Here is a 12080-nt window from a genome sequence, read left to right on the forward strand (position 1 = left end):
CCCAGCAGATTCTTGGCTCCCTGGGTCACTCTCTCCCCGCGCTGCCTCTCGGGAAGCTCCAAGTCATGCGACTCCTTCTCTTTTTTTTTCCCCCCCCCCCTCAATGTGGGGAAACGAGTCGGGAAAGTTCCCCCGCTCTCCCCCCCGGCGCTGATCCGGATGGAGGCAGGTAGAGGCAGCGTCTGTGCCTCCAGCAGCACCACACCTGCCCTGGGAGCCGGGCGTTCCACAGGGAAAGGCCGGATCCTGGCACTGCACGGGCTGGTGCCACCCAGCGCAGCTGCCCTGAGACAGGGCAGCGACTCCTGCAGCAATGAGCTTTTTGGGGGAGCTTGGAAATGCTCCTGCAAGAGCAGCAAAGACCCCCAGCACCCTTTGGGATGAGCTGAAGGGGAGTGGGGGCTGAGCTCCCCACTGCCACATCCCCGGGGTGGCAGTGCCACGCAGACCCGCACCGCTGGAAATCCTCCTCCCACGATGCCCAAAAGCGCTGGAAGCTGCTCCCAGCAGCCCAGAGCTGCCCCAGAAAGCTGAGCTCCCCCCGGCATCGCCGCCGTGCCGGGAGCTGGACGTGACCTGCTTCCCAACGCGGCGGGATGGAGGATGGGAGGGAGCTGCAGGATCCATGCCAGCCCCACGCCCCGAGAGCAGCGGGAGCCACCAAGAGCTGACACCGGCCCTCCCCAGGCTGAGCCCCTTCCCCAAGGCTCTAAAAGCCAAAAAAAAGCTTCATTCCCTTCTGGCTGCTGCATGACCCCATCCCAGCTGGGGCGGGGGGGCACAGGGTGGAGGGGGATTTCATCTTTAACAGCATCTCAGAGCCCACTCCCCTGCTGTCTCACCCCAGCCCGGGGGGTTCTGGTGCGGGCCGGGGGCTGGCACAGAGAGCTGCCATTGTTCAGCACCCCGGCGGTGCCTGCAGTCCCGGGGGTGCTGAGCGCTGCCGTGGCCGTGGCAGCAGAGGGCAGCCACGCTTCGTGCACCGATCCTGCCCGCACGGCCCACGCGTGTGCCCGTGTCACCCTGTGCCCTGGGGTCCTGCCCGTGTCCCCCCAGCTCCCGGCTGCAAACGGGGCTGATCCTGGCGCCCGGCGCCCCCTCAGCGCCCCACAATCCCACCACAGAGCATCAGCCTCTGCCCACGACCACCGGGGGGGCTCCCCACGTGCACCCCCAAGTGCAGTGGCCACGGGTGGCCTGGCAGAGGGTGCAGGGCACAGCAGGAGCCGCCTGGGGACAGGCACTGCCTGCCCGAGCCCCCCTAGCCTCATGCAGAGCTGGTCACAGGGCTCATCCCAGAGCCTGCAGACACCCAGCTGTGCTGGAGGGGGTGGGTGGTCCCAGGGCCCAGTTCTGGCCCCCAGCCCGCACTCCCCTCGTGCACCAGAGCCCCCCCCCTCCTCACACCAGACCTCCTGCAGCCCCCCCAGTGGGGTCCCACTGCCTGTGTGCTGCAGTCACCAAACGGTGCTGTGTCCCCCAGCCGCCCCGGTGGGACACACGCACAGAACACACGTGTTCAGGAGCTCACACACAGGTACCTGCACCCCCATCCCAGCACGGGGGCTGCTGCTGGGTGCGTGTGGGGTCACCTACCCGTGTGTGAGACTGCAGCCAGGGTGTGACGGTGCTGGCCAGACCCAGCACTGTGCAGGAAGGGTCAGAGGTGCTGGCACTGTGAGGTCCCCCTGTCCCTGAGCAGCCCCTGCCCCAAGTGACCGTCTGTGACAGGGTGAATCCCACGCTGCCAGTGCCTCAGTTTCCCTCCCGGCACTGCTGCAGGAAGAACCAGACGGTGCCAAGGGCCCCCGAGCTCCCACAACCCTGCACAGGCAGAGCACACATCAGTTCTTGCATGTGTGCACACCCAGACTCGCGTGCACGATCTGCACCGGCATCCACGCAGCTGGGAAGTCCCATGTGTGCAATGTCACACGTGGATACCCCTCACCGCCACCCCGCCGTGGGCCCGGGCCCCTCGGCAGCCGCTGCGCCCCATCGCAGCGTCGCCGTGGCAACGCTCCAGATTTATCAATGGAGACGCTGCGGAAGCGCTCTGGGGGAGGCGGCAGCGAGGGGCGTTCTGTGGGAGCCGGCGGGGGACACAGACGGACAGACGGATGGCTGGGGGGCTGGGGTGCAGGACGGGCTGTCACTCCTGCGGAGTGATGCACACGCGTGGGTGGGGGTGCGCTGTGCACACACGTGTGTAAGGGGAACTGCAAACTACGGTGGCTCAGAACTCCGGCTCTTCCCTGCACACCTTCCCCAAGGGTTTTCCAGCCCCTTGGCAAAGCCCTGGGTCTGGCGGGGAGCTCTGTGCCCCGGGTGGGCGCACGGAGGGGGTCCTGAGGTGAGGCAGCCATTCCCTGCCTGCATTCCGGCCTGATCTCCTGTCCTTGTGGCTGTGACAGCAGTGAGGGACAGAGCCAGCAGCTCTCAGCTCCAAAGGAGGCTAGGGCCGATCCAGGAGGGGAGGACCCTGATCCCAGGGAAGTGGCCAACGTGTACCAGGGGTTGTCAGGGCTGCGGGGTTCCCCCTTCCTGGGGAAGTGCTGCTGGTTTCACACGTGGGCTGTGACTCAGGCACCCGACTCTATTCCTGTTCTGTCCCTGACTCAGCGTGTGGCTCCAGGCTGGACACGCTCTTGCGAGCCCCACGCACCCGCCACGGGGAAGAGGAAGCAGCTCAGGGACTCTCAGAGCGACAATGTCCCCAGCCAGTGTGGGATCTTCACCCTGTCCCCCCATAGCGAGGCAGGACGGGCACCTGCACTGACCCCCAGCCCTGCAGCCTTCAGCCTCACAGGCTCTCCCTCCTGCACGAGGCACCCCGATGCCGCGGGGATGGGCACAGCTGCCCACACCGTGCACACAGCACGGACCCTCCCTGCAGCTCTTCCAGGAAAGGGCTGGAGAGCAGGAGATGGGGATGGGACGGTAGGTTCACACACCAGCTCAGCATTTTCCCAGCTCTTGTCACACCCGGCTCATCACATGCCTGCTCACACCCACCCCCTGCGCCTGCCCCGGGCACCTGGCCAAACCCACAGCAGAAAGGGTGGGAAAAAAAAATCCAGTAAGCGACTGACCCTTTTCCAGCCTCAACACAAAACATTCCCGACTGAGTTCTGAGTGCGTGCGTGCACAAGGTCCCAGATCACACGGTGCTGGTGGTGGTGGCACAGCTCCACCGAGGACTGGGGGCATGATGGACCCTAGACTGGGGTACAGCATCACTCACAGCCACACGCTGGTTCTGCCCTGGCTGCAGCGGGGCCTGGGGGAAGCACTTCTCATCTGAGAACAGACAGAACTGGCTCAGTGATGGCACCTCCAGGTCAGGGCTGCAGCACCAGGACAAGCCAGAGCTGGGCAGTCAGCTGCCACCCCAGAGCTCGCTCTCAGCCCAGTGGGCACGTGGCCGAGCTGCAGGATGCCCAGGCAGGCTGGCCATGCCGTGAGCTGGGCAGTCGCCTGCGGCTGGGTTTGACACCTGCCAGCGCAGGGAGAGGCTGCACAGGCCCAGCCCAGGTGAGCTTGGACCTTGGAAATCCCCAGGTGCCCGCCTCGCCCTGGGCACTGCGGCTCCTGCAGCGAGGGCAAAAGGCAGGTGTTTGGAGATCCCCTGGATCAGCAGTGTCCATCAGCCCCTGCCCTGCATTCAGAACGCTCAGGTCTGTCCTGCTGGCTGCAGGGCAGGGGTGTCCTGTGCTCCTGTGCGTGGCGCCGCACACAGCAGCGGCTCCGTGACTGTTCCCGACGCTGTGACCACTGAGGGAGATCAGTGATGGGGTGCACCGGCAGCTCCCTGGTGCTGGAGCACGGAGGAAGCTGCCAGCGCAGCTTCACAGGGACTCAGCTTCACACGGACTCCCTGTTTGTTTGTTTAACACATGAGTCATTCTCGATCACGATCACGGTGTCCCCAGTCAAGGCGTCCCCATCCCAGTCCCCGTCCACACCTGCCTGTGCTGACTCACTGCTGGCCATGACCCCCTCACCGTCACCCACCAGTCCCCAGCCCCACGAGGGGGCCGCAGCCCCTCAGGAACACGTGGGGTTCACTCAGGAAGGCAGTGCTCAGCAGCTCCTGGGGCAGGAGCTGGCGAGGGCCAAGGTTAAGGGGGTTTGGCCGAGGCGGCAGCAGCAGCAGCACCGTGCCAGGTCACAGGTGGTGACGTGGGGGCAGAAGGCCACAGGTAGCGTGGGCAGAGTGGGTCAGGGCGAGCTCGGCAGAGCTGGGGTGGCTGCACCAGTCATTGCAAAAGTGAATCTGGTGAGCAGGGCCTGGGAACAGGCAAGCGGGGAGGGGGCAGCTGCTGCACCTTGCTCTGACTCACAGAGGCTGCCCTGCCCGTGGCACTGAGCCTTGGGCACTGCGTGGCATCACCAGCACAGCACCCTGGGCACTGCACAGTGCCACTGACCCCCCAGGGCAGTCCTGAGGCACTGCTGGCTCCTGGCACAGCACTCCGGGCATCACATGGCACCACTGATCATCTCCCTCTGCAGCCACCTGTCCCTGCTCAGGTCCACAGTCCTGCCTGCATGACACTACGGCACCCCAGACCCTTGCCCAGCACTGGGCTGACAGTCAGAGCAGCTGGGGAGCCCGGTGCCAGCGTGGCTGAGTGCCAGGGGCAGGCGGAGCCGCAGCCACAGCCCCGATCCACGGCAAAGCCAGGGCAGGTGGAGCAGCTCCAGCCCCCCAGGCAGAGAGCAGCCCCCCGGGCTGGAGCTCGGGGCAGCGCCTGGCACCGCTGCCCGGGGGTTGCACAGCCGGTTCCGCCCCAGACACCGGGGAAACGTGCCCGATCCCGACCCCCACGCCCGGCTGCGGCGGGAACCGGGGAGTGCACTGTGCCACCCCGAGCCCGGGGCATCCTCCTGCGCGCCCGAAGGCACCGCTTCCAGGGACCCTCCGTCCCTACGGCCCGGCCAAGGGACGTGTGCACCCAGCACGGCCCCGAGTACCCCCACGGTACCCCCAGCACCCCCACGGTACCCCAGCAGCACCACGGGCCGGCCGCGGGTCCCGCGGGTTCCACGTGGCCGCGATGGCCGGAGCGGCCGGGGGGTGGGGAGCGGCAGGAATCCAGCACTGAGTCACGGCTTCCTCTGCGAGCCCGTGACTCATCCCGGCAGCGCCAGGCGCCCGGCTCCGGCGTGCGGGGCCCGCGACGCGCACACGGCTGCATGTGAGGGCAACCCCCGCGTGTAGGGGGGCCCTGCACGCCCGCCCCGTCCGTGGGATCGGTGCGAGCGCACACAGAGATGTGCCCGAGGGCACAAGCACCAACACGTGTGCACGCACCCGGGGTCTTGAACGCCACGTCCTCCACACGCACAAACTCGGGAGAACACGTCTGTGCAAAGCGCCCCCGAGTGCAGCGCTGCGAGGATCCACGCTCAGCCCCACGCTGACCTGGAGCACAGCCCTGTCACGTTTGTACATCGGGCCGTGGGCTGGAGAACACCTGTGGGGCTGGGGCTCACCTGTGGGGTTGCAGCAGCAGTTTCTCCTGCACCTTTGCCTGTGGCTCCTCACTCTCGAACCTAGAGAGGAAGAAGAGGATGTTGGGAAACTTTGTCCAGCTGCAGATCCCTGCTGTGCCCCTGCCGCATGCCAGAGCTTTCTGCAACCACCCACGCAGAGCCCTGCGCCATAGGTGCCCGCAGCACCGCATCTGTCCTCCCCACACAGCTGAACCTGGGGCGCACGGAAGGAGGGCTGCAGGGTCTGCACAACCCCCCAAACACACACGCAGCCGTGGGTGCACACATGTGACCTGCCCCCACCCTCACATGCGCTGCTGGGACACCCGCACTTTGCCACCCGGCAGTTCGCACCCACAGCTCTGGCACCCGCTGCCACTCGCTGTACCCCGCCCCTCTGGGGGGGGTCCCCACCGCTTTTGGGGGGGTGGGGAAATTGCACTCTGCAGAGCCGGAGCTCTGTGCCACAACCACAGACACGGGTGGGGGTGGAGTGGGAATTGGGGGGTGGGGAGGGATCGTCAAGGTTACGCTGCGCCAAGCCCGGCCCACGATGGAAACCGCCGGGGCCGGGCGCCTGCCCCAGCCCGGGGGAGCGAAGGGGGGCCGCCCCCGCCGACGTGGCAGCCGCTGCCCGAGCCTCGGCGGGGCTGAGCCGGTGGGAGCCCCCCCCCCCCCCCCGCCTGCAGCCGTACGAACGAGGGGACCCCCGGGCGCAGCCCCCCGGGCTGCTGTCGCCAGGATCCCCCCGCACGCACAGAGAGGCGCCCGGACCCCGGCGCGGCCCCGGCCCCTGCAGCGCCCCGGCTGCGCCGTGGGAGCGGGGCGGGGGGGGGGGGCGGTTGCCACGGTAACGGAGCTCCCCGCGCGCCGGGATGAATGGGCCGGGAGCGCGCGCGATCTATGAATGAACGAGCGGGGCCGGCGGCGCGGAAAGCCCGGCACGGAGCGCGGAGGAGCGCGGAGCGGAGCCTGGGCCCGGCCCCGCCTCCCGGCCCGCACCGCCGATCCCCCGGAAGCTCCCGCCCGCTCCGAGCCCCTCCGGGCTGCGAGCTGAGCCGTGTCGGGAACCGGGGAACCGGGGCCGAAACTCGCGGGGTACCCACGCGTGCTGTCCCGCTCCTTGCCTGCGGATCCGGGCCGGGCTTTGCCGTCGCGGCGGGCCGGGGGAAACACCCGGCCCGGATTCCCCAAGCAGACGGGAACGGGGCAGGACCTGGCTGTGCCCCCGGCCAGGACAGCCCCAGACCTTGACGCCCCGGTGGCCGAGGGGCTCCAAAGCTGGACCCCACTTCGGGCGCCCCTGGCCTAGGCACCCCCAGAGCTGATCATGGTGGGGGCTGCTGCTGGGACTACCCCAGCTCTGGGATGCCCTCCGGGCTCTGGAGTACCCATGGCAGAGCGGGGAGGGGGTCCCTGGGGGAGCCTCGGCTCCTCCGGGCCGCCTCCCTGCCAGCCGCAGGGCCCCAGCCCTGCCCAGCCTGCCCTGACCCCTCACCTCCGCCCCTGTAAGCGGTTCCCAGAAGGCAGGATGGGAGGGGGGGCAGGATGGAGGCGGGGGGGGCAGGATGGGGGGAGCGGGGCGGGGGGGCGCCGCCTCATCTTCCCAGCAGGGTCTGGGTCAGCCCTGGGTGTCACCGTCCCCCAGGACAGTCCGTTCCCAGCACAGGCCAGGGGCGGGGAGAGGGTGGGGAGGGGGCATTCTTGGGCTGCCTGGGGGCTGAGTCACCCCCGGCCACCGCGGCCACGCGCACACGCGGAGACACGCCACGGCCACACGCACAGCGTGTGCGCGGAGCAGAACACACGGGGACACGCGTGTGGCCGGGCACAGCGACCTGAGCGTGCAGATCAACGCAGCGCTGCGTGCACCTTGGGGGGGGACACAGGAGCGGGCACACGCGGTGACGTGAGTGGGAGCATGCAGTGACACACACAGCTTGGGACGCGCGGAGACGCAGCATCCCCTCTCAGGGACCGTGAGCGCACAGACATGCACACACATGTACACGCACACGCGGATTCGGGGGCGGTGCGGGCACATGCCCCTCTCAACCTCCGCAGCCAAGGGCTGAGCATCCTCCAGCTGTGACCAGCGCACGTGGGGACCTCCCCCGTTCCTCGGGGGCTCGAGGGGGGGCTCTGCGAGCCGGTTGCGGGGGCGTGCGGCCGAGCGTCGCCGGGGCTGCGTCACCGCTCTGACGCACCGTCGCTACCTGTGGGTCCCGCTGCTATAAATAGCCCCGCGTACGCCCCATCTGCCGCTCGCACGGGGCGTTGTGACAGTGTGACAGGGGGAGGGACACCCCGCTCCGTGCCCCCCGCGCCACCGAGGCCCGGGTGGCCCCGTGCCAGCCCCGAAAATCTGAGCAGCGGCCGGAGGGTAGCGTGGCGCTGGTGGCACTGTGCCACCTGGCAGGGCCTGGGCTGGCAGGACCGGCACGGACGGACGTCACGAGAGCTCCTCGAGGTCCTCGTAAACACGGTGACGCACCGGCGATGCCCTGTGGTCCCGTGTCCCCATCGGCCCTGGCCCCATTGCCCGGGGCCACGGTGTGGGGACGAGACCCCCGCGGCGCAGGCTGCGGGGTCACACAGGGGTTACCCCTCAACTATGCCCGTGTCACCGGGGCCATTTAAACGCCATCCCCTGTGGATGACAATGGGGGGCAAAGGGGGGAGCTAAGCCGGTGCCCCCTCCCAAAACACCTCAGCTGAGAGATGCTTTTGAGGGGTGCTCCAAAAGGAGGGGGAAAAGGGAGATTTGGGGTCTTTGTCAAGGGCAGGCAGCCAGGCTGGGACGCGCAGTGCAGACAGTGCCGGTTCCCAGCGCAGCTCCTGCTGCTGCTCCGGCCCCGCTGCGACCTCGGCCCCGGCGGGTGGGGGTCCGTGGGATGGGCTGGCTCCGCGCCCCGGGCCCGCCGCCCCCGTGATGTCACCGCCCATGCACGCCGGGCTCCACCGCCGCGGCTGCCGGCCAGGCTGGGGGAGCCGGGGAGGCCCCGGGGTTGGCGAGGACCCGGGGGGACCCTCTGCCCCACGCTGGGCTGGGAGGGGGCCGGGGCTGCTGTGCACGCACCAAACACGCGTGTCGGGCTGTGTTCCACGCGTGTGCACTGCACACTGGCCGTGTGTGCATCCCCACAGCCCAGCCCCGGTGTGCTGCAGCCCCTCGCAGCCGCCGGGGTGTTCAGCCCTCCCCCCGGAGATTCCCCAGAACCCCCCCGGCAGCCCGGGCACGCCGGGATCCCCGGCCCCCGCAGCCGGGCCGTGCTGCACACTGGCTGCGAGCTCTGCGTGCACACGCGTGTGCAAGGGCCCGCGGACACGTGTGGGGCAGTGGGAGGCTGTGGGGAGCGCCGTGGGGCCGCGGCTGGTGGGCGGGGTGAGACATTCCTCACGGCGCTTGTTATTTTATCTGGTTCAAAGTCAGTTCCTGGAATGTTTTTAATTCCAGGATCCATCCCTGCGCCGGCAGCTCCCGGCCCCCCCCCGCGGCCTCCTCTGCACCCCACACCAGGGCTGCCTGCCCACAGCCCGGCCCCACAGCAGCACCGGCACCCGCTGTGGGGGCTCAGCCTTTCGGGGGGCCTCTGCACCCTCAGGGACATCCAGAGGGCACCCATGGGTGCCCCAGCCTTGGCGGGTGCCCTCGAGCCGGGTGGTGGGGGCACCGTCTGCAGCCCCACGCGGGGGCCTGGCTTCGCCCCCACCCGGGACCCCGCTGCGGCAGACGCCGTGTTCCCAACTCGTGCCAGGGACACGCGGCAGCACGTCGCCCACCCGGCGTCTGGCACCGCCGCGCCAGCCCCGTCTCTCGCCCGCAGCCAGCGCCGGGTGCAGCCGGAGGGATTCCAGGGGGCTGCGGGGCTGGGGCTTCGTGATGTTCCCCACGCCATGAGGGGCTGGAGGGGGCCACGGGGGTCCCACGGCCACGGGGGTCAAGGCACCTCGCGGGTCACGGCACACGCGGGGCTCACACGCGTGTTTGCAGGCTGGCGGGGTGCGGGCAGGCGCTGCGGGGAGCCCGGGTGGGTTTGTGGGGCGCAGGGGGCAGCGGGTGGGTGCGCAAGGGCTGGGCGTGCAAGGCTCGATGTGCAACCCCACGCATGCCTGCGCCGGGGCGTGCCCGGCACCGCGGGGCCGCGGCACGGCCGGCACCGTGGGCGTGCACCGGGCCCACGGGCGTGCCGGGAGCGCCGGGAGCCGCGGCAGCTGTGGGTGTTTCCTGGCACGCCCTCTGCGGCAAGGGCTGGGCAGAGGGACGAGGGGGCCACCCGGTGCAGCTGTCCCCACCCCACTGGTGGACACACCCGCCAGGTGACACCCACACTGCCCCCACGGCGGGCACCGCACCGCAGGGACGACGCTGGAGCTGCGGATTGCTCCATACCGGGAGCGCTGGGAGGAGCGCAGCCCGGCAGCGGTGCTGGCCGCTGGGCAGGGCTGGGGGCAGCCGGGAGGGGAGCCAGGATGGGGTGCAGGGGGTGTGAACCACGCCGACACCTGGGCTGGGCAGTGAGGGCTCTGATAACAGGACCCCCCTGTTATCAGCAGCATCTGGGGGCCCTGGGCGTGGTGGTGTCACCCTGTGGCGTGGCACAACGCAGCGCCCTGTGCCCTGGCTTGTCTCTCTGTGCCACAGACACCTCCTGCGGGCGCCTGCTCCGTCCTGTGCCACGAAGCCACGCCATGGCTTCGGGGCCAGGCCTGTCCCAGCTCACACCCTGCAGCACCCCGCGACCCCCCAAACCCCGAGCTGAGCCCATGGGGGGCAGCAGCTTTTGGGACCTGCCAAGGATGGGCTGGGGGCTCCCCAGGGGAGCAGCCCCAGCGGGACTGTGTGCGCGTCCCCGGCGTGTGCGGCTGCTGGCGCTCGTCCCTGCGTGCACACGCGTGTGTGCGTGTCCCCCGTGTGCCCTCCCGGCAGCCATTGCCTTACAAGGCCGCCGTGTCGCTCCTGCTGCGGTCGGCGGCTCTTCCCGTTGCCAAATTTGGCACGGGCTGGGGGTGTGGGGGGGGGTGCGGGGCTGGAGGGGGGGAGCCCGAGGTCTGCTCTACCCGAAATGACGTCAAAGCGGGGCGCAGGGTGCCCGGTGCGGCACAGTCACCGCAGGAACCTGAGCTGCTTCCGCTCCCTCCCGGCTTCCTCCGGTGCTCGGCTGCTCCCGGGAGTTCAGGGTCCGGACAAGCCCCCCCACACTGCCCACACTGAGCCCCCCGGGCGTTCCCCATGGGAAGAACCACTCGCTTCCCATGCTGAGGGTCCCGTGGAGCTCTGGATTGTTCTGTCCCCAAGCCCGGGGTGGGGGGACAAGGCTGGGACATGGCAGAGGGGACGTGGCAGCCACTCCTGCCCCCTCCCCACATAACAGCTCCACAGCTCAGCGCCCAGTCAGGATTCACCCCGCCCCAGGTGTCACCTAGAGGTGACAGTGTCACCACGTCGGTGTCACAGCACAGCTCTGGGGTTGTCCCAGCCCACAGTGTCCCCCCACAGCAACCGACACCCCGCGCCCCCCCGGCCTCCCGCTCCCTCCCAGGGATGCTGGGGGCTGCAGGAAGAGGGTTGCAGGGGTGAGATGGTGCTGACACACATCCCCAGGGCCACCCCGCCCCATCACCTTCCCCGGGGCAAGGGCAGGTGGGGAAACTGAGGCACGGCTTCATGGCCACCAACCCCCCCCCCCACCCTGGCCCGCAGCCACCCCGCGGTGACGCAGGAGGGAGGGAGCTGGCAGGGAGCTGGCACTCACGGCCAGCCCGGCTGGTGCAACCGGCCCAGCTCCTCCGGGCAGCGGCCAGCGGGACGAGACTGGGAGCACCGAGGCGGATGAGCACCCACAGGTTGGGGTCTGGCACCCAGAGAGTGCTGAAAACACCTCAAGGAGACCCCAGACCTGTTCCCCTTTGCCAGGGAGGATGGGGCATCGCTCCCCTCCTTCCTCCTGAGGCACACACACGTGGGTGCTGAGCAGGGATGTGCACAGGCATGGGACGCTTGTGGCTGCGCCATGTCCCTCTGCCACTGCAGCAGCTCCCGTCTCCCCACACGGACACCGAACACGATTGCATCCAGACTGCCCAAATTTATTTCAAAAATAAAAAATAAAATATTAAAGACCGAAAAAGCCTTGCTCTTCCCCCCCCGCCCCCCTTTACCCAAAACACACACACAAAAAAAAAAAAAAAAAAAAAAAAAGACTTTTACAGACAAAAAACACATCACATGGGGGCTCTATTTGCACAGATCCTGACGGAAAAAAATCCAAGTCGGACGAGAAAAAGGATCCTACGGCCTATGAAGACTATGTCAGTATTGGCTCAGTCGGGTCATTAATGTCTATAAATACCGGCCCTGCAGCCGGGACCGAGTTTGGGGTTATTTATTCAGGGGTTTTTTTCTTTTTTTTTTTTTCTTTTTTTTTTTTTTTTTTTAAGTTAAAAAAGAAAAAAATCCAACCACCCAAGCGGCGGGTGGGAAGGAGTCCAGGGACTCGGAAGTTGGGCTCGGCCGCGGAGGGAAGGCGCCTCGGCTTCTCCCTCCCCAAACAAAATTAACACCCCCCCGAAAAAACAAA

At 68.2% G+C, this 12080-nt stretch overlaps 1 protein-coding gene across 1 annotated transcript in view; it reads left to right on the plus strand.

The window, feature by feature from the left end:
* The first annotated feature begins 6052 nt into the window (after positions 1-6052).
* LOC119712365 (collagen alpha-1(I) chain-like) overlaps positions 6053-12080 on the plus strand; it is a 13750-nt gene continuing 7722 nt past the window's right edge. The window contains exons 1-3 of the mRNA XM_038163469.1: positions 6053-6349; positions 8647-8828; positions 9105-9530. Coding sequence (XP_038019397.1) covers positions 6053-6349; positions 8647-8828; positions 9105-9530 — 905 coding nt within the window. The remainder of the gene's footprint in view (positions 6350-8646; positions 8829-9104; positions 9531-12080) is intronic.

This window comes from Motacilla alba, chromosome 28 (assembly GCF_015832195.1).
Source record: "Motacilla alba alba isolate MOTALB_02 chromosome 28, Motacilla_alba_V1.0_pri, whole genome shotgun sequence".
Classification (NCBI taxonomy): Eukaryota; Metazoa; Chordata; class Aves; order Passeriformes; family Motacillidae; genus Motacilla; species Motacilla alba.